This window comes from Taudactylus pleione, unplaced genomic scaffold (genome assembly GCF_031769625.1).
Source record: "Taudactylus pleione unplaced genomic scaffold, aTauple2 ptg001472l, whole genome shotgun sequence".
Lineage (NCBI taxonomy): Eukaryota > Metazoa > Chordata > Amphibia > Anura > Myobatrachidae > Taudactylus > Taudactylus pleione.
In genome coordinates this window covers 9696-32230 of record NW_028285870.1, presented here as the reverse complement: position 1 = coordinate 32230, position 22535 = coordinate 9696, and the positions used below count along the sequence as shown (strand labels likewise).

The 22535-nt window shown below is 45.7% G+C and overlaps 1 protein-coding gene across 1 annotated transcript; it reads right to left on the bottom strand.

The window, feature by feature from the left end:
• Nucleotides 1-1177: 1177 nt before the first annotated feature.
• Nucleotides 1178-21864, bottom strand: LOC148442527 (uncharacterized). The gene is made up of 7 exons (XM_088463843.1): nt 21610-21864; nt 21409-21487; nt 21192-21289; nt 20400-20895; nt 10094-10191; nt 8530-8617; nt 1178-4487 (listed from the first exon to the last, which is right to left on the bottom strand). The coding sequence occupies exons 1-7, from the start codon at nt 21862-21864 to the stop codon at nt 3595-3597; spliced, it is 2007 nt and encodes a 668-aa protein (XP_088319969.1). The 3' UTR covers nt 1178-3594.
• Nucleotides 21865-22535: the final 671 nt, after the last annotated feature.

The following is a 22535-nucleotide window of genomic DNA, read 5'->3' as shown; positions in this document are numbered from 1 at the left end:
ACTACACTTGAAACAGACGGCGCTACGCCACTGATCGACGGGCAGTGGGGAGGGGGGTTTTTATGGGTACTCAGAAACCCCCCCTGCGTGTGCCCTGAATCTACTGAGTGTGAACTCTCCTTAGAGTGTATAGACATAGCACAATAACCTGTCCTATTTTACGTGTGTCCTTATTGGAAACATCTATGAGTGGCTCAACTGGTATTCATCTTGTATCATAGCCTTACACGACAGTATGGTCCTTACAGTATGGACGCTTGTTTCGGGTTTGGTGGAGATAGTATTCAATATCATACATGATAATGCTTTATTCCTCCTTATTGAGGATGTAGACATTCATTTTGACCATTATTGTTTGACATGTAATGCAGTCTTTTATGATGTACAGGACAGGACTGTCTCAAATGGAACTGCTGTCTCTTATAATGTATGTCTCTAATTGAACATTTACTTTGCTATGAAGGTGTAAATTATCCACTAGCCACATGAATCCAGATGTAAGGCAGAAACACAAGTACACAATCACCAGGTTGTGGGGCCTTCTAGGCCTGAAACAACAATAGTCAGTCCAAGAGGGAAACTTACCCAGGCTGTCTGTGGGGTTGTCCGCCCTTCATTTCTAGTATTTGAGGATGTCAATGTCACCTACTCTTCATCAAGTTTTCTACTGGAGCACTTGTGTACTGCACATAATTGGGGGAAATTCCATTTTCATTTATGTGGCTTCCCTTTTATCATGGATTTTAAGTTGCCAATTTGGAGTAAAGTGGTCAGGCCAGTTAATCGTACCATATTTGTGTTTCATGTTGCCTACATCCTGATGGAATTTTTTCACCTATACGTGCATATCAATAATGGAAAGTTAAATATACCATTAAAAAACTGTTAAGAAAATCTTTGTCTCTGTATACAACGGCAGGGATAGGATCAAATTTCACAGGTAGACCAATTATAGAATTAAATAAACCCGATATTTGAGGATTTAAAACACCTACAGATGGGCCTTCGAGATAACATATCCTTCTGAGGAAATTGCCAGCTTCACTGGGCAGAGAAACGCGTCAGCTTTAATATTTTGTGACTGCCCACACCATCAGATGAACCTTGTATGAACATCCAAAGGTGGCTGCTATTTGCACTGAGACCCAGGACATGTCTGCGGCACGTCCACACACTGAAAGGGTCTGCACGAACATTTTCACCCAACAGTATCACCCTGGGATTCGGTTATGTAATAGCAATTGTGAGGATACAGGGTGCGTAGATCACTCCAACACTGTAACAGATGAACACCGAATAATGTTTTATTCTGTAGAACAGATTACAAACAACACGGCACATTTGGCAATAACAACATCCAACTAATGAAGCAGTGAGACCAATAAGTCCTGTGGCTGGGCCCAGACTGCCGGCAAGCCAACGTAAGTATTTAGCAGGGATGTATATGAAGTCCTTCAGCAGAGACAAAATCCACGACAAGTGTTCAAAGTCCAATTCATTCCAATGTGACGTGTCCCACAACGAACTCTCGGTAGAGCATCACCTCTTAGCCAAGGAGTAGGTAGCCCCTTCTTATATGCCCAGAAGAGCCTTAGTCTACAAGGAGGTGTTCAACTTCACTCTACATCAAAGCCTCCCAGAATACACTACACAATGTAAGTCAGCCTGCTAATTTGCTTATCCGTGAGTGGTTACTAAAGGACAACAAACACACTCTTGTAAAAGCATTGTTAGGCAATATTACACAATGGACCCTTAACACTACACTGCAGAGGATGGATAACTACTCCTGCTGACACCGGACTGTAATAGTGACTGGGCTAAGATGGAATGTGGTTCACATGTTCTAACACTGACAATATTACATTATAACAATAACAGAACATAGTACACAGTGTATCCATAAACAACATACTTGGGACTTATAAATATATGTACAACATGGCAGAACACATTATGGAAGATTGGAACAACAAGGGTTTGAACAGTGCGATAGATTAGTGCATTTTATATATATTATATATATATACACACACACATGGAAAGTTTTACCATACCCTGTTTCTCTACAATGGTGCCTGCACATTATTGCCTGCTGTGTACATAGCCGTTATCTGATACGAATATATAGAATTATCCAATGCCCGTTGAGAATTAAATCTTATACTTACCCAGAGTGGTAATTGCACACAGGTAGCAGTGGTCAATAGCTCCAACTACAGAGGTTTTTCTCACAATACACTGAACACCGTGAGTGTGGAGAGGTACAGAACCTCCCCTACTGGAAGACCTGTTGGGAGTTATCCGGCTACCAGCAGACAGGTGAGATCATTATTTTGTTAATATTTTTATTTATTGCTGATATTTGTTTTCAGCCTTGGATACCCCTGGTTATTACAGACTGTGCAATCCTGTAGGAACTAAGAAACAATTCAATCCTCCCGATAAATACATCAGGGCAATTATACTTACATCTGAAAAGGAAAAAGTAATGAAATTTGGATTGATTATAACGGTTTATATCCCAGGGACAGCTAGTAGTACTTGATAGTGTATACACATTTGGTGTTAGATACATTATTTTATTGTACATCTTATTCAATTGTTTTTATTGCACATTCTATTAGATTGTTATGTATTATACTTTATCTCACCAAGTTGTTTTTATTTTTGCAGGGTATCATAGCACCACTATCTCTCTTCTTTCTTTGAGTCTTACAATATAGGCTAAGGATCGATGTATGGCTGGTGTTGCCCATAATATACATGGTACTGGCTGTGACAATATGCCATTAATGTATACAGAGGGCTCACACACCAGTCCTCACCTAGATGTTAGCCTCTGTATTTGGGAGGTGAGTGCATCTTACCTGCACATTAATGGAACCCTGGACGTTGGGCTACCTGCTTAGATGTTTTGATGAAGATATGAACATGTTCATTTGCTCGATAAGAGTTACAGTGGTGGTGACAGGTTCCGACAATAATTGTCTTTCTGACTTGTATTATTTATGCAGTGCTCACACAATTAATGCCTTTTTTTGTTCAAGAAAATATCATTATTTTCTTTATTTCTACTAAGGCCATGATAATCTCTCAAAAAAAGAAAAAAGTTTTTTGGTTTTTATTTTTTAAATTAAAATTGCAAGAATGTAAAAAGAAAGCTAATATTTAATATATTTTTATTTCTAACCACAAAGAAATACTTTGTGGTTTGTGCTTCACCATTAATCCACCATTCCAAAAACACAGTGGATTATAGCCATGGGATCCCGAAACAAAATCCTTTTTGTTTTACTTTTTGAGTATTTGACTAAAATACGCAAAATGTAGACCCTATATAACAACATAATCTGTTATTACTGTGGAGAGTGATACAGATATCGAACAGACTAAAGAAAATACAGTAATTGTCACCCAAGTGATCTATTCCAGTCTTATTATTAAGCACACATTCCAATTATCAGCGAATCGTTAACTTAAAATGTTAAAATACTGTGTAACTGGAGTGTTGCTACAACTCTAACAAACTTCAATTTCTGTGTAAAACATTTCCCAATCAGCACATGGAAATGGTTTCTCACCTGTGTGATTTCACCTGTGACTTCTCTGATGTTTAATAAGACCTGTTTTCTGTGTAAAACATTTCTCACACTCAGAACATGGAAACGGTTTCTCACCTGTGTGACTTCTCTGATGTCTAACTAGATCTGATTTTTGTGTAAAACATTTCCCACACTCAGAACATGGAAACGGTTTCTCACCTGTGTGACTTCTCTGATGTTTAACAAGATATGATTTCTGTGAAAAACTTTTTCCACACTCAGAGCATATAAATGGTTTCTCACCTGTGTGACTTCTCTTATGTGTAACAAGAAATGATTTATATGTAAAACATTTCCCACACTCGCCGCATTTAAATGGTTTCTCACCTGTGTGACGTCTGCGATGTATAACAAGATCTGATTTCTGTGAAAAACATTTCCCGCACTCAGAGCATGGAAATGGCCTCTCACCTGTGTGACTTCTTTGATGTTTAACAAGAGCTGATTTCTGTGTAAAGCATTTCTCACACTCAGAACATGGAAACGGTCTCTCACCTGTGTGACTTCTCTGATGTGTAACAAGAAACGATTTATATGTAAAACATTTCCCACACTCAGGACATGGAAATGGCTTCTCACCTGTGTGACTTCTCTTATGTCTGTTTAGGTCTGATTTATTTGTAAAACATTTCCTACACTCAGAACATGGAAATATTTTATCAGGTGTATAAGCTGCACTATGTATTACAAAAGTTGAGGTATCAGGAGAACAGTCCTGATAATTATAAGAATCAGATGATATATCTGTACTGTGAGGTAGTGGATGTATATTTAGGATAACGGGGCAGTCTCCTGGAGATTCCTGTGTGATGTTATCTTCTATTTTAATATCTTCAGACAAGATTACATGTCCCTCCAAGGCATTCCTGCTTGTGCATCCATCTGCTGGAAATAAAATAACTATTTTTTATTATTCACAGTACTTTATATAATGCATACATACTATGCTACATTATTTATTTATTTTTTTTAAATTGAGTAATTTTTATAAAAAATTTTAATACACACCCAACAAAAAAAAAAACAATGACAATAAATGTGGCAAACATGGAAAGAAATGTGGCATACGTAGACATTTCAGACAGACAGAGTACAATTTCTAGACATAATATCCAGAACAGGATAACCCAAATAATAGAAGGAGAGCATTCCAAGTACCCGAAGGCGCCATTCGGGTCCTTGGAGCCGGAGGTTAGTAAAAAATATAAAATACATAAGAAAAATTAAAAAAACATAGGAAATCTTACACAAATACCCTGTCAGTATAGAATTTGGGTACACTAACCACATATCTAATTAGTAAAATTGTAAAAAATAAAATAAATAAAAGGCTAAACAGATCTACTAAAATAACAAAACTAAACATATACACCCAAAGCAAACCTCCCCCATAACCCCCCTCCCTGTATAACCTAACCCCAACTCAGACACACCTGGATTTCATGATGCCCCCCCCCTAAATACGCTAAACTACCTTTAACACCCCCCCCCCCTCGATATAAGGGATAAATATCGGATACATGACTGGGGCAAATATATAAATGGCCATAATCAAAATACAGTAGGCAACTAAAATAAGTGACCTTAAACCAAACATACCATAATAGGGTAATCCCATGAAATGAGTTATATAAAAATATTTAGATAAAGTGCTCAATACATACATAATGCAAGTAACTGAGCAATTAAATGAGACCTTGACTTAAATAGGGCAGATTTGTCCCTTAAAATAAGAACTGGTATACATATATTTATATCAAAAGAGCATGAAATCAACCATGTAGATTTTTTTTTTTAAATACACAAAAATACGGTAATACAAAAAGGTAAAGACATCGAACAAATGGTATGGCAAAATAATGGACTGCAGATTATTAATCCGGCCATGCCTTCGCCTCCTGTGGGAATGTAACGAGTGCAGTCTCGTCCCAGCGCATCCAAGGACAAACAGAGAAGCACACAGAGCATAATGACGGCAAATCCTGGATCCGTGGCTCATCTGGCAGGATAGTAAGACGGAGCTTTATAGGAACCACAGCTGTGTCTAACCACCCTCGAACAAAGGATATATAAAATTCAGGGAAAAGTAATGGACCATTGAGGATACTGGAACAGGAAAACCGGCTATCATGTAAACGTCCACACATTCGTGTATAGCAACGAGTGGCTCCCCACGATGCTAAGGATATCGGCCTAACATTGTCAAAGGCAGTACCAGCTACAGGGGAGGAAACATAATGCACAGTCTCAACATGTGGTATCGATGGAGAGTAGAAATCTTGATGCATATGAGATAAATCCACATGTAGCACCTCAATCCGAACCGATAACCGTTGTCCTGCTGCAATGATAGCTTGCAAAAGGTGATCCATAATGCCCAAGGAAATTCAATAACAGCAGGGTGGAGGATCAGAATAGGAGGCAGGTATCAAAGAACTAAAGTTCAGAAGGGTGTACCACAGCAGATAACAGGGCTATAAGGCTGCACCAGATTGAGGGTCAAAATTGTTATAAAAGCACCAGAAAGGGACAAAGCAGGATCTTGTTTCTTGCAGGACAGGTCAATACTGACTGAACAACCTCCAGGAACCACGGGCATCCATCAAACTGGCCAGGAAAAATCAAAAGGATCAATGTTGAGGAGACAGGCACAAAGGAGCAGCAACGGCCCTTTAAACAGCAGCCAGGATGTCTGATACAGAGACCAGCAGGGAAGATTGGCGTAGCACCAAGGAGGTCCGGACGGTGAGGCAGCACTACAGGCAACCGGAGGGAAACAGCCACACACCAGCGGGATTAAGGAGTCTGCCCCCTGCACACAGAAGCCGGCCGTCAGGGGGGAAATCTCCAGAGACTGTAGATAAGCTGGCAGGTGAACACCAAGATGGCACCCGGAACTCACAGGAGACAGAGGCCTGGCTACGGAGCAGAGGAACCTGTCAGATTCACACCCAGGGCAGCAGGAGGTGATCAGACATCAGGTAAGGGCAAAAGCAGTCCTCGGGAGGCTACAGGATAGGGTATACAGGATTATATGGGCCAGAGAGCACTAGGATTAGCGCCCTACTCTATGACTGTCCAGGCCCCGCCCCTCATACTATGCTACACTTTACGGAGAATATTTAGTCATTCACATCAGGCCGTGCCCCAGTGGAGCTTACAATCTATATTCCCCACCACATGGACACACATTCACACTAGGGTTAATTTGTATCAGAAGCTAAATTAACCTACCGATATGATTTTAGGAAGGTTGGATGAAGCACATAAAAACTCTACATAGATAGCGTGCCTTTGTTTGGAATTGAACTCATGACTTCTCAGTGATCATGCTGACTGAAAACAATTGTGGGTCCCAGGGACCCCTCACTTTAAAAAATGGAGGTCCTAATTCACTGTTTCTGGGTTCAATCTCATTTTATGGGACAATGCTGGGGGCAGGAAGCAGTTGGTACAGGGGATTAAGCAGTAGTTAGGGTAGAGATAGAGGCATGGAGAAGTGGGGGTAAGGGCAGACAGTGCTGGGGGCAGGGAGGGGGTTAAGTGCAGATAGCAGTTGGGACAGTGCTGGGGGGCAAGGATGGAGCTAGGGGCAGACAGTGCTAGGAGTAGGGGGGTAAGGTAGAAATCAGCTGGGGCAGTATTGAGGGGGTTAGGGGCAGGCAGTACTGGGGACAGTGCTGTGGGGGTAGGGAGGAGGTAGACAGCAGCTAGGGCAGTACTGGTCTATGGGCTGTTAACACACAGTGACATCAGCAGTATAATAGGCACTGATGGCTCCTGACCCCCACTGGGCAGATACATTTTACTCATTAGTTTGTACTGACCGAGGAGGGTGTAGAATAAGAGATTGTTGTAGTGAAGAACACAGTGAATATGTGAATCTATCTGTAATAAGTGTTAGAACCTGGAATAAGCACAGCTTAGTAGCTCATGGTCAGGTTTGTTTTGTGAGCTTTAATTATGTCTCCTGGCAACCAGTCAGTTGTGCAGACTAGGTTTCATCGTGTTGGGCTTCGTTCTGACTCCAGATTGCTGCTGCTGCAGTTAGTCTTGCTTGATTCTTTGGTGCTGATTGCTTGTTCAGCCCTTAAAGGGAGTTTCCCTGGATACTGCTTTGTAGGTTGTAACCCGTCTGATTCTATCTTGTGCTGATGCATACATGGATTACTGCTCTCAGCTGTACAGTGAAGTTCATCTGCCTGTGCCACTTTACCTGTTAACTGGTATTTATCTATTGTAAAACTAAATAGCAGTTAACAGGTTTTCCAAATGACACAGGCAGATAGAGCATATTTGTGCCTAGTAAAAAGAACAGTTTTGCATTTCATTACAGTACAACTAATCTGGAGTACTATGAAGATCTACTCAATAGCTTGCTGCTGTCCAAAGTACTTGTTTACTAGCAATTTTCTACTGTGGAAAATACCTGTGCTATTTGAAAGAACTGTTCAGTATTTTTCAACATAGCATTTATCTGTGCATTCAGAAAACTTATAATTTGTCATTCATTTGCTATTGCTATATGAAAGAATTGTTCAGCAAAACATTTATCAGTACTAATGGGCGAGCATACTCTTCAGTACAAAGTGCCAGTGCTATACTGAGAATCTGGCTTGCTGTTTTCTAGAATACTAGCTTTAGTATTTTCTCTGGTGTGTCTAGTTCCCTTTAAATATGTGTCTGTGATCTTGAGCTTACACTACTTACAGTTGAAGTCCTGATGGCCGACAAGTACCAGTGAACAATAGTAGTTCCAGGAAAAGTGGCTGTTGCGGGCAAAACACTCGGCAAGTGGATTCTGTAAGCTCAAGATCACGTCAGATACCCACAACACAGAGGAATGTGTAGAATAAGAGATTGTTGCCGTGACTGAGCAAGGAGAATATCTGACTCATTTCTGTAATAAGTGTTTATTACTCACCTGTGCTGATATCTGTAGGGATCTGCTGATCACCCATCATATATGTCTCTTCTTCTCCCTCTACCTTGGTTACAGTCAGATCTTTACCCTAAATAACCCATGAAATAACAGTTTAATAAAGTCTGACTTCATTCATTAAGCCAGTCTGATCTCTGATGAAAATCATGAAAAGCTGCAACGCGCTGGAATGACACTAATCTGGAACACTAACCTGCATATACTATTACCCCCTGCCAGAGTATACTAAACTCTTACAGTATCGTTACCACAATCCATTAAAAAGGAATATTTACAGAATTCTACCTCTAATTGCAACAGAACATTTGCTGGGATTGGTCTAATTATTGACCTTAGGGGGTCATTCAGACCCGCTCGCTAGGGAAGTTCGCTCGCAAGCGGGTCGATGTTTGGCGCATGCACAAGACCCAGCGAGCGACGAGGAATACGTCGCTCGGGGTCTCGCACCAAAGGGGGCGTGCTGTCCATGGTGAGTGACAGCACGCCCCCTTTGGTGGGCGTGCCGTGGGCGTGGCTGCCAGACGGAGGCGTTCCCATGGGAACGCCTACTGTCTGAGTCCGGCCCCACTGACATCACTAGTGATGTCAGTAGGAGTGATTTTGGCTCTGATAGAGCCAAAATCACTCCTGGGCTTGCAGCAGCGAGACCCTACCGCAGGGTCTTGACCATCGCGAGCATCAACATGGGCGCTCGCTATAGCTGTGGGTGGTAACCCACAGCTATACAAGCGTCCATGAGGCCGCTCCAGAAACAGGTAGGAGGGCCCTGATTCAGAGCGAGTGCTCTGGTCAGAGCGTTCGGCTCTGAATCAGGCCCTTAAATCACTACAGCTCGGAAAGACATTGGGTAGAAGAACGGGGACAGCTCACACTTTACCAACTGATTAGTGAGACCTCAGCAAAAACAACCGAACACCAGCGGACTACAGATTATCACTTCTTAGTGACACATCATGTCTAACACGGAAGTGCCAGATTGTAAGAGACTATCGCTGGAGTCACTGCTCAAAACAAGAACTTCTGAGCCCATCACACAGGACTCACTGGTGCAAACAACCATGGGATTTATCCCTTGTATAGGATATATTGATGTAAGTAACATGATCACTTGTGCCACATAGTCTGTGTTCTCGCTACCTGGATTGTGATGGTCACTTACCACTTTGTGACTACACATCACTACCTGAGCAACACCACAAGCCTACTGCGTTTTATTTATAGGACTCTACAAGCAAGATCCTTATACAAGTTTATGTATACAAATCACATTTATCATTTCTCTTAAGATAATCTTCTCCTTGATACAAGTGTATGTAAGTGAAATATTATGTATTAGCCTTGTGCTCTGAATAGACTTCCACACAATTCAAGACCTACACACAAGCCCTATTGGTTTACTAACTCATGGCCCTACAGCGGTGTCTATGTGATATCATTCAAACACCGCAGCATTAATAACAGTGTATAAGACATACACACAGCTTCTCTACAGATTATATAGTGACAGTCACTGTGGTATGTTGGCGAGACCCTAAATCCCACCTACCTGATGCTCCTGTGGGGTCCTGTGATTCTCCTCTGTACAATCCTGTGAATATAGAGGATGGGGACATCTCTCTGGGGTATATCTGTTACTGGGTCCATCTGTAGGAGACATACAGTGACTGAGTACATTGTATATATGTGATTATCAGGTGATGTGTGTACAGTAACATAAGTGACATATAAGTTGACAAGGGTAAGAGGATTTTGTACTTACATTTTTTTTTAAGTCTACTGCGCACCATTAAGAATATGCTGGTGTATAGTTATGGCAGGCATTTGAAATCCAAACCCTTGACCATTGGTCCTCCACCTATATGCCATGCCTGCTGGGAGCACTGCAGTTATATTTAGCAATGTTCCACAGGATAGGATAGAGTACACTGGGGGACACTGGGAACACATTGGGGGCACCCCAAAGCTGCCTAAAAGGGCAGTACGCTCAGTGGAGGCAGTGCAAAGCACCTTCTTTCCAAAACTGGCATCTCTGGATGCAAAGGAACCCTCTAGATTATGGTAAATGTATGGACAGATAACCGGATGAGAGCCTTACACAGCTGCCCAATCACAAGCTCCGTGCCGCGCTGCCAACCCAGGAGGCACACACAGATCCGGCAGATTGTGCCTTGAGACTTTCAGGTACATTCCCCCTGGCGGCATGGTCCGCATACCAGCTTTTTGCCGTTTGTGTCATCTAAGCGGCACAGGCCGCATTTTTGCATCCCGAGTACGCAATCTTGCGTACTACCACCAGTGTCATCCCGGCGGCACTAGGCGCACCTCAGCGTCCAGGACACGCAATCTTGCATACCACCACTAGTGTCATCCTGGCGGCATTTAGCGCATCCCAGCATCATCTTGCCAAGCATACCAGCCCTCAAGGCTGCTACTCAGCTCAAAGGCTACAACTCAGCCCAAAGGCTGCTACTCGGCTAAAAAGCCGCCTCTCACCAAGTATACTAGCCCTCAAGGCTGCTACTCGGCTCAAAAGCTGCGTCTCACCAAGCATACCAGCCCTCAAGGCTGCTACACAGCCCAACGGCTGCTACTTGGTCCATAGGCCACACCTCGCCAAGTATTCCAGTCCTCAAGACTGTTGCGGGACTTTCTGCCTGGACGTTACTAGTAGTTCCTCACAATTATCTACCTGATTACCCTCTGGGTCACAACAATCATACCATTTCTATTAGTCAGCAAAAGCCTGATCATTGCGTCAGGTTATTGTGGATAAAGCTAAACAATAAAGAAAAGCTATGTAAGTTCATCTCACCAGCACAAGTCTAAGTGTACTCCTCCATCTCGACCAGCATAAAGCTACATGTACTCCACTATCTTATCAGAACAAACCTAGGTGTCTCCTCCATGTCACCAGCACAAAGCTACGTGTACTCCTCCATCACGCCTGCACAAAGCTACGTGTACACCTCCATCTCGCCAGCACAAAGCTACGGGACTCCTCCATCATGCCAGCACAAAGCTACCGGACTCCTCCATCTCACCAGCACAAAAGTTATGTGTACTCCTTGTGAGGTTCTGGTTTTGTTGTGGACCCGGGGTGGTAATAGGAGCAGACACTGAAGCAGGTTTAAAAGTAAATGTGGAGTTTTTAATGAGTGGCTTAACAGACATGAATGTGGTAAAACAGAAAGTCCGGGTATAGCACTAAAGTGCACTTGGGAGCTATAGTAAGGCAAATAGGAAAAAGTCCAGTTAGTGACAGGCAATGGAAAATGTCCAGGTAGTGACTGGTTAATAGTAAATATCCAAGTAGTGGCAGACAAGGGGAACTGTCCAGGTGGTGACTGATTAATGAAGAATGCAGACTGAGGAAGAAATATCCAGCAGAGTATCAGTGGAGGCAAGGTGCAGGGTGAACAGCAGGACTCAGGTACTCAGGCAAGGGGAAGGTAATGGAGGATGCTGGGTAGTCCAGCGGGATTGGAGCAGACAGGCAGGTAGCGTTTCACAGGTAACAGGTGGAGAGCACAGGGAACTCTCTCTCAGCTATGCTGAGAAACACGTTGCACTGGCAATGAAGTGAGGCTCTGAATCTCCCTAAATACCAAGTGCTGTGCCGTGACTGGCCAGAGAGAGCATGTGACAAACCAGGATTGGGCAAGCAAATCACATGGCCGGAGGCAAGATGGCAGCGCCCAGGCCAAACGGAACGGAAGCACTGCCAGGCCTCACCAGCCCAACATGACAGCATGCCCGCGCAGAACAACGCACAGCCAATGTCCCTCGCCACACGCCAGCACCGCCGCCAGTCGCCCCATCTACAGTGACCTCACAGGTAATACCCGTCGACCACCATGTCGAGAAACCCTGGTCGTGACACTCCTCCATCTCACCAGCCCAAAGCTACGTGTACTCCTCCATCTCACCAGCACAAAGCTACATGTACTCCTCCATCTCATCACCCCAAAGCTATGTGTACTCCACCATCTCACCAGCCCAAAGCATACGTGTACTCCTCCATCTCACCAGCACAAAGCTACTTGTACTCCTCCATCTACCAGCTTAAAGCTACGTGTACTCCTCCATCACACCAGCACAAAGCTACATATACTCCTCCATCTCACCAGCCCAAAGCTACATATACTCCTCCATCTCACCAGCCCAAAGCTACGTGGAATCCTCCATCTCACCAGCCCAAAGCTACGTGCACTCCTCCATCTCACCAGCACAAAGCTATGTGTACTCCTCCATCTCACCAGCACAAAGCTATGGGTCTCCTCCATTTCACCAGCCCAAAGTTATGTGTACTCCATCTCACCAGCCCAAAGCTACGTGTACTCCTCCATCTCACCAGCACAAAGCTACGTGTACTCCTCCATCTCACCAGCACAAAGCTACGTGTACTCCATCTCACCAGAACATGATCTCCACTTATGTTGCCATAGAAGATCTTCCATATAACATGATTCATGTTATTATAATTACTAAGCTGAAGCAAATGTGAGATAAGTCATTCTTAGTCGCTGTACACATACGATTACCGACACTCTGTAGGAAGGGTCCAAGGCTTATAGATTAACAAACTCCTTCCCGATCCTTACATTTAGCAATTGCTCAATCCAGCATCTACCAGTGCCAGTTTCCAATTCTTCAATATGTGGCTGAGTAGTGTGGGTGTAAATTATCTGTAAACTCTACTACTTTATTAACATAGTCATCCTGAAAAATATGAGATATGGTAAGAACTTACCCTTGTTATCTCTATTTCTACGAAGTCCATAGGGTTCCACAGGATACCTTGGGGTATAGGTGATGACGTCAGTCTTCAGGCACCACAGAGTTAAAGTTTTGAGCCTCCCAGGATGCATCTGGGTCCCTCTCCTATACCCCGCCCCCGGGCCAAGGCATCTCAGTTACGTCACAAGCCATAGGCCGGAGGAGGAGAAGAAAGAGAGAGAAGAAAAAAATCTGGACACTCACAAGAATCACATTCTCACCATAGGGAGACGGAAAAACCGGTGACCAGAATAAAGCCCATCTGCAGTACAGGTGCGCCAGGGCGGGAGTCCTGTGGAACCCTATGGACTTCGTAGAAATAGAGATAACAAGGGTAAGTTCTTACCATATCTCATATTTTCTACTTCAGGGTCCATAGGGTATCCACAGGATACCTTGGGGATGTCCCAAAGCAGTATCCTTTAAGGGTGGGGACGCTCCTGTGCTGAGAGGAGAATCCGCCGCCCGAAGGAAGCATCCTGAGAGGCAAATATGTCAAAAGCGTAATACCTCACAAAGGTATTGACAGAAGACTACGTAGCAGCCTTGCAGATCTGAACTGCAGAGGCACCACGTCTAGCTGCAAACGAAGGACCCACAGACCTAGTGGAATGAGCCCTCACCAAGGAGGGAACTGGAAGACCTTCATGAAAATAAGCTTCTGAAATTGCCATACGAATCCAGCCTGCCAAAGTCTACTTTGAAGCAGGCCAACCCTTTTTACGGAAGCCATAGAGGACAAACAAGCCGTCCGACTTCCTAAAAGAAGAAGTGCGGTCAACATAAATTCTCAATGCCCGCACAACATCCCAAGTGGTGTCACCCACTGAAAGTCCAGGTGAATTGAAAGCCGGCACAGCAATTTCTTCATTGATGTGAAAACTGGATACCACTTCGGGAAGGAATCCCGGACGAGTGCGAAGCACCGCCCTATTCCTATGAAAAATCAGAAAAGGGGGTCTACAAGAGAGAACCCCTAAATCCGAAATCCGTCTGGCCGAGGCAATGGCCAGAAGGAATATGGTTTCAGCTGTAAGCCATTTAAAGTCCACTGAGTCCAGTGGTTCAAACGGCGGTCCCTAGAGAACTCTCAGGACCACAGCCCAATTCCAAGGCGCCACCGGTGGAACAAAAGGTGGCTGAATGCGAAGAACACCTCGCATAAAGGTGTGCATCAGAGAGCGCAGCAATCCTACGATGAAACCAGACTGACAGGGCAGACACCTGCACTTTCAGAGAAGCCAGGCGAAGCCCATGATCCAGTCCAGCCTGTAGGAAAGCCAACACCCTAGACAGGCGGAACTCCCTAAGGGAATACCCTCTAGGTCTATACCACCGGAAGAAAGTATGCCACACACGATGGTAGATTCTTGCCGAGGAAGGTTTACGAGCTCTTAGTATGGTTTGCACCACGGAGCAAGAAAAACCCTCTGGACCTTAGCATGACCGTTTCAACAGCCACACCGAGTCAGGTCCGGGTGAAGACAAGGACCCTATGACAGCAGATTCGGTCGTAATGGTAACCTCAGAGGAACGTCTACTGACAGACTCTGGAGGTCGGAGAACCAGTGCCGTCTGGGCCACTCGGAAGCTATCAACAGTAGCGTACCTCCTTCTTGATTTGAATTTCCGTAATACCCACGGAAGAAGGGAAAACGGAGGGAAAAGGTAGGCAAACTGGAACGTCTACTAGACGGACAGGGCATACACCAGAGACGCCTTTTCGTCTCCTGTTCGAGACCCGTACACCGGCAACTTGTTGTTGTGCCGGGACGCCATGAGGTCTATCTCTGGAAGACCCCACTTGTCCACCAGACTCCGAAAGACGTCCTGGTATAAAGACCACTCTCCCGGTTCCTCCTTGCTGGTTTAAATAGGCCACCGTGGTGGCGTTGTCCGACGGGACCTGCACAGGGTGACCCTGGAGAACCGGCTGTGCCCGCTGGAGAGCTCTTGACACCGCATGGAGCTCCAAAATGTTTATTGGAAGCTCTGCTACCGCCCGAGTCCACCTGCCCTGAAACAAGTGTGGACCCGTGACAGCTCCCCAGCACCGGAGACTGGCGTCCGTTGTTAACAGGACCCAGTTCGCCACCCAGAACGGGCGACCCTTGTTGAGGTGGGTCGTCTGCAAACACCAGGTTAGAGACAGGCGAACATCCGGAGTGAGCCCCATCGTCTGGGACTTGAGACACTGAGGCAATCCATTCCATCTGGACCGGATCAATAGCAGCAGAGGTTTGGAGTGAAATTGGGCGTACTCCACCATGTCGAATACCGACACCATTGAGCCCAATAACCTCTTTGCCAAGTGTATCGACACTCGACGACACTGCAGACAACTGCGCACCCTCAACTACAAAGCAAGGATCTTTTCCTCCATCACAAAGATTCACTGCTGCCTGGAGTCCAATAAGGCCCCGAGGTGCAGGATCCTCTGAGACGGGGTGAGAGTGGACCTCTGCCAGTTTGTCAACCAGCCGTGATGTTGCAGTACCGCAATCGTCAGATCCAGATGGTGTAAAAGAAGCTCTGGAGACCCCGCTATCAACAGGAGGTCGTCCAGATAAGGCAACAGTCGGACTCCCTGCGTCCGCAGGAGAGCCGCCATGACCTTGGTGAATACCCGTGGAGCAGTCACCAGGCCAAAAGGCAGTGCCCGGAACTGGAAATGTTCGTTGCAGATTGCCAATCTGAGGAACTGCTGATGGCGCAAAAGAATAGGGATATGCAGGTAAGCGTTCTGGATGTCCAATGACACCATGTAGTCCCCAGGTTCCAGTGCCAGAATAATGGACCGCAGGGTCTCCATCCAAAACAGAGGCACCCTCAAGGACTTGCTGAGTGCCTTTAGGTTTAGTATTGAACGGTAAGACCCATTGGGTTTCTGCACCAAAAATAGAATGGAATAGAAACCCAGGCCCCTCTGGGAAATTGGAACATGCACTGCGACCAGCACCGGGCGAACTGAAGCAGGCGCCCCCCACTTTGGGGTCCCCCAAAAGGAGGCCTGGACCGTCAGGCCGCAGGTTTGTTATCTGACCTAGGAGCCGGACGTCTGGTACTCCAGACCTGTTTCTTGGGCTTGGACAATTTCTTGGCCCCAGCCTGCCGTGGAAAGGACTGTACTTTAGGCCTACCTTGGGCCCTGTGAGGCCAAAAGGACGACCCACCAGCACTAGAAGGAATCGTAGCAGACAGAAGACATGCAGATTTTGCTGCTGCCAACGTAACTACAATTTTGTCCAGATCTGGACCAAATAGTACCTGTCCAGACCTTCTAATCCCTTTTTGGAATCCGCGTCCGCTTTCCAAGAACGCAACCATAAGGTGCGACGAGCAGCCACGGCTGCAGAGGAGATCCTAGAGGTGAGCATACAAATATCTAAGGCCGCTTCATTAATGTAAGTGGCCGAGTCTCGGAGATTGCCCACCAACTCGGTCTGTTCAGCTGAACAGTCAGAGTCCAAAAACGCCTCCAAATTATCCGCCCAGCGCTCCATAGCTCTGGCTACCCAACACACGGCCAGAGCCGGTCTGGATGCTTCCCTGCAAGGGAATAAACGGATTTGAGGCAGATCTCCACCTTGCGGTCAGTGACATCCTTCAAGGATGACATCGAAGGCATAGGCAACGTGGCACTTTTGACTAGGCGTGTGACATGTGAATCCACTTGCATAGGGGATTCCCGCTTAGAAAAATAATTGACCGCAAACGGATAAGCCACGGCTAAGCGTCTCTGGGGCTGAAACCGTTTACCTGGATTTTTCCACGCCTCCTCTAAATGATCCACTAATTGATCAGAAAGAGGGAACACCGTAGCCTCACCCTCAATATCCTTAAAAAGGCATATATGAATGTGGCCACCAAAGGATTAATATCCTCAAAAACTAAAGCCGAGCGGACCGCTCGAATAAGACCAGGGATATACACCTTGGACTTAGCGTCCGGCTCTTTGGTACGGAGAGGTTCTTGGTCAGATAGATCCAGAATCTCCCCATGATCTGACGTCTCATCGTCATCCCCATAAGGAGCAGATAAAGACGCCACCGGCCGTTATGAGGCCGCAACACAGACTCCCCCTGTAAAACATCGGACAAATGCTGAACCGATGTAGTTAAGAGTATTAACCCACGCAGGCTCCGGAGAAACCTGGGAAGGGACAGGGAGACTGTGGGGTACCATCAATTGTCTCGGGAACTCCCGCATGGGTGACGACACCACTGACTGCTGGGACAAACCCGTCTGGGTAAACGCAGGTGGCGGAGCTAGCTGGCCCACAAGGGTTGTAAGCGCCTTAGCGAAACAAGCCCAGGGAGGTTCCTGTACCGGGACCATGACCATAATCGGCCGTGACAGTGCCAGGCACTGGGGGCATAACCCCTCCGCGTTACCCTCCCCCTCCGCTATTGGTACCTTACATTTAGTACACATGAGCTGGAGAGGAAAATCAGTCTCAGACATGATGGTAAGTATGTGACACTCACACCTATACGTATTGGTATAGTGTGAATAACACCCTGCACACCGCGCACCGCAAGGGCTTTGAGAAGAGCAAGATCAGGGACAGTAATAAAGCTGACAGTAGAAAGTGAAAGTACAGACAGCAGGCTAGCAGTTCAGTCACATACAATGCAGAAGAAACAAATCCCTGCACTATTAGCGCTGGTTCTCAACTACTCAGACCCTCAGGCTGGTAGGACTCAGCGCTGCATACACTGACCTGTAACAAACAGAGGAGAGGTATGCTGGGGGACCCAGACCGCAATGCCACCGCTCACAGGCTTCCAGCAGTGTTCACTATGCTTTAAAGATGGCCACCGAGGAGCAGAAGATGAAGGAGGCCGGCCTGGGGAGGACAGCTGACACACTGTGGCCAATCAGGCAGAGCAGAGAGGCTGTGTGCAGCAGGGGAGGCGCCGGCTGTGAGACAGGGAAAGCGCGCTCCCCTGGCATGCATTTAACCCCTGGGACGCCGCAGCGCATGCCGCTCAGCAGCGGCCCGCTGTCCCAGGGGGTAGTGGAAGCGCAGGTTGGTCGCCTGGCTCCACGCTGCAGCCAGTCCCCAGGGAGCCCCCTGCCTGGGGACTCAGGACCATGTGACCAGCGGGGACCCACCGCGGGACCCCGATGCTTACCTGCATCCCCTTGGATCCGGCCATGGTCCAAAACATCTGGGGATGCATCCTGGGAGGCTGAAAACTTTAACTCTGTGGTGCCTGAAGACTGACGTCATCACCTATACCCCAAGGTATCCTGTGGATACCCTATGGACCCTGAAGTAGAAAGTCCCACGTTCCCCTTTGCCCATGAGGCATGGTCCATATCCTCATCTCAATATCTCTAAAGGACAGAAACTCCTACTATATGAGTGATACCAATAACTGAATATTCCATAACAAAAGGTGTTAAGTCATACGGAGAACAGATGACACCACTTTATGTTCCTCAGATCTCCAATTTCTACATCTTCAAATAAATGTTAAGCCTTCTGGAACTTGCGCTCATCTGTTTATCCTGTATGATATGTTAAGTGTAATATGTTTTAACTATATATCCATGTATGTACTGATAAGCTGAGTACACACTAGATGATCAGGCCGACATATCAGGCACATTGTCTAAAGTGTACTCACTATGCGCGCTCCCGCGGGTCGTTCATTGGGGTCGTCCCATCAGCCTTCATGAACGGCCGATGGAGCGACCCAGCTGCCGACGCTGGAAAAGTCAATGGTGGCGGTAAAGTATATATCTGGCGGTCGATCACTGGATCATGCAGTGTGTAGCAACCACCTGATATTTTGTTAATTTGCACCATTGGGCGTCATATTGGCGGGTTGCAGAGTGTGTACCCAGCCATACTGTGTATGTAAAAAATGCTGTAGTCATCCTAGGGCAAAACTGTTACTGAAAACACTGTTGCAAGCACAGCCTGCGCACTAGTTCTGTTATTTTACACCGGTGTGCCGCAGCTAGTGCACCAGCAACGGGACAGGTGCCGGATTATACAGAATAATGGTCCCAAGTGGTCACAGGTGTGTGTGCCACGGCTAGTGCACCAGCAACGGGACAGGTGCCTGGTTATAGAAAATCATAGCCCTAAGTAGTCACCAGTGTGTGCGCTGCGGCTAGTGCACCAGCAATGGGACAAGTGCCTGGTTATAGAGAATTAGAGCCCTAAGTGGTCACCGGTGTCGTACTGTAGTTGTGTTACCCTGTGTTTTATCTGTTACAGAGTGACTGATGTAAACCTGTCATATAAGTGCAATAGCTCTGTTGGACATTTGATATAAATAATCTTCATCAATCCATATTCGGATATTTGCATAGGTGTGCATACATGTTCACACAAAGACGGTACCGGAGGCAAGCGGTGGGCTGGAGGTAATACGATAACGCTGACTTGGCGTGGGAGTCTTTGTCATCCAATTGCGTGTACGGTCTCCATTGGATAAAAAGAGAAAATGGCCTGTAAGTGCCTCGGTATTGTGTGAGAAGTGATCCAACTTAACTCCATATATCCTCCTACGTGTCCTAGGCGTTATCAGTAGGAGATGCCAAGGCCATTAGAAAGGGAGCATGTAACGCTGAGGAGCCCCAGCCAGGCCTCTTGGCCGCCATCTCCATGAGCCGGATGGTGTCTCTGGCCAGCAAGATGCCGTTACCCCTTACTAGCCTTACACAGGATACATTACAGATACGTTATAGTGTCAGGATAGGTGTATTATCTCATATAACCTGTGACCTCACATCTTCATGTCACATTCACACATATGTTATTACATGTAGAATTACATGTTACGTAAGTATTTGTATCACTAGTACACAGGCTGGATCACGTAGGCAATCAGAATTGCAGTGTTAGTATACACAGAGTAACTATCAATTATCCAGGTATTATTAAACACGGAGAATCATTGGTAATGTAACAGGGTAGTGTACAAGGAGGATTATGGGTAATGTCACAAGTGTAGCGTACTAGGAAGATAATCGAAGGGTGAAGAATAAGAGGTAGTAGTACTGAATGAGCAAGGAGCATATGTGATGCATTTATGTAATAAGTGTTTAGTACTCACCTGCGCTGATATCTGTAAGGATTTCCTCCTCCTTACACTGCTGATCACCCCTCACATATGTCTCTTCTTCTCCTTCTATATCTTCTGCCTTCATATCAGCCACATACGTCTCTTCTTCTCCCTCTATATATTCTGCCTTCATATCAGTCACATACGTCTCTTCTTCCCCCTCTGTATCTTCTGCCTTCATATCAGTCACATACGTCTCTTCTTCTCCCTCTATATCTTCTGCCTTCATATCAGCCACATACGTCTCTTCTTCTCCCTCTATATCTTCTACCTTCATATGAGTCACGTACGTCTCTTCTTCTCCCTCTCTATCTTCTGCCTTCATATCAGTCATATATGTTTCTTCTTCTCCCTCTATATATTCTGCCTTCATATCAGTCACATACGTCTCTTCTTCTCCCTCTATATCTTCTGCCTTCATATCAGTCATATATGTTTCTTCTTCTCCCTCTATATATTCTGCCTTAATATTAGTCAGATCTTCACCCTAATAAACCCATATAATAATTAATGGTAGATTAATCATTTCTGATTTAATTGATAATAAGCCACTTAGTTCTCTGATGAAAGCTGTCTAAACAGAAGAAAAAGAACCTCCATATACATTTATTCCCTGTCAGTATATACTAATCTCTGAAAGTATTGCTACACACTCTATGTAGGCCAAATACAATACATTTATTGAGATGAAAGAGAAGATTAACAGTGTATAAGCACAAAGCTGCTCTACTGATCATAATGAACTATGCTATGTTATATGGCGAGACCCTAAATCCCACCTACCTGATGCTCCTGTGGGATCCTGTGATTCTCCTCTGTACAGTGCTGGGAATAAAGAGGACGGGGACATCTCTCTGGGGTATTTCTGTTACTGGGTCCATCTGTAGGAGACACACAGTGACTGAGTACATTGTATATATGTGATTATCAGGTGATGTGAGTATATAGGGGGCCCCCATACCTGCTCTCCCCTGTACAATACATGACAGTCTCCTCTTACCCAGTGATGTGAGGGGCCGGTGATTATTTATCATCATGTCCTTGTACAGACCCCTGTGTTCCTCTATATACTTCTCCTCCTGCATGGAGACATAGACAGTGACATCCTGACACCTTATAGGAACCTGACACACAATGATACAGTCATCACCCAGACACATCCCCTGGTGTTACTGTATAATGTCCCATTTCCAGCAGTCACCTCTCCACTCAGCAGCTGAATGATCTTGTTGGTGAGTTCCAGGATCTTCTGGTCATTGTCTCTCTCATGTATCAGTGAGTGAGGTGGAGGCACCGTGATGGGGCTCTGGGTCCTGCTTAGTCCTCCTGACACACAGGGATGGCTACTGGGTGTCTCACACTGACCGAATGTCTTCTTCACTACTGTGTAATCCTGTGCATGAGGGAAGACACTATCACTGTATACACTCCCAGATCCCCTCACCTCCCCAGTCATGTCCCTGTATTATTACTATAGATATAAGTGATGTCACTGTGACACTCCCAGATCCCCTCACCTCCCCAGTCATGTCCCTGTATTATTACTATAGATATAAGTGATGTCACTGTGACACTCCCAGATCCCTCTCACCTCCCCAGTCACGTCCCTGTATTATTACTACAGGGGATGTAGTCTGGAAGCCGATGGTCTAAATGCCGACCGCCGACTTCCAGACACTCTAATCCCGGCGTGGTACTAATGACAGGCGTTAGGTTTAGGGCTCCCGTGGTGACTTAGGGTTAGACACCCCCCTGGGAGCGTTAGGTTTAGGCTAGGGGAAGGGGGGGTTAGGGTTAGGCACTTGGGGGGAGGTTACGGTTAGGCACCCCTAAGGGAGGGTTAGGGGGTAGAATTAGGTTAGTGATACTTACCTTAGGGACGATCGGGATCTTCAACCTTGCCGGGCTGCTGCTGTCGGGATTTGAACTGCCGGCCATGCAGCTGGCGGTAGTATTATTTATTTATTTATATATTAACAGTTTCTTATATAGCGCAGCATATTCCGTTGCGCTTTACAATTGGAAACATTGATAGAACAAAACAGGGTAATAACAGACAGACATAGAGAGAGTAGTACCTACTACACCCTTACTACAGATATAAGTGATGTCACTGTGACACTCCCA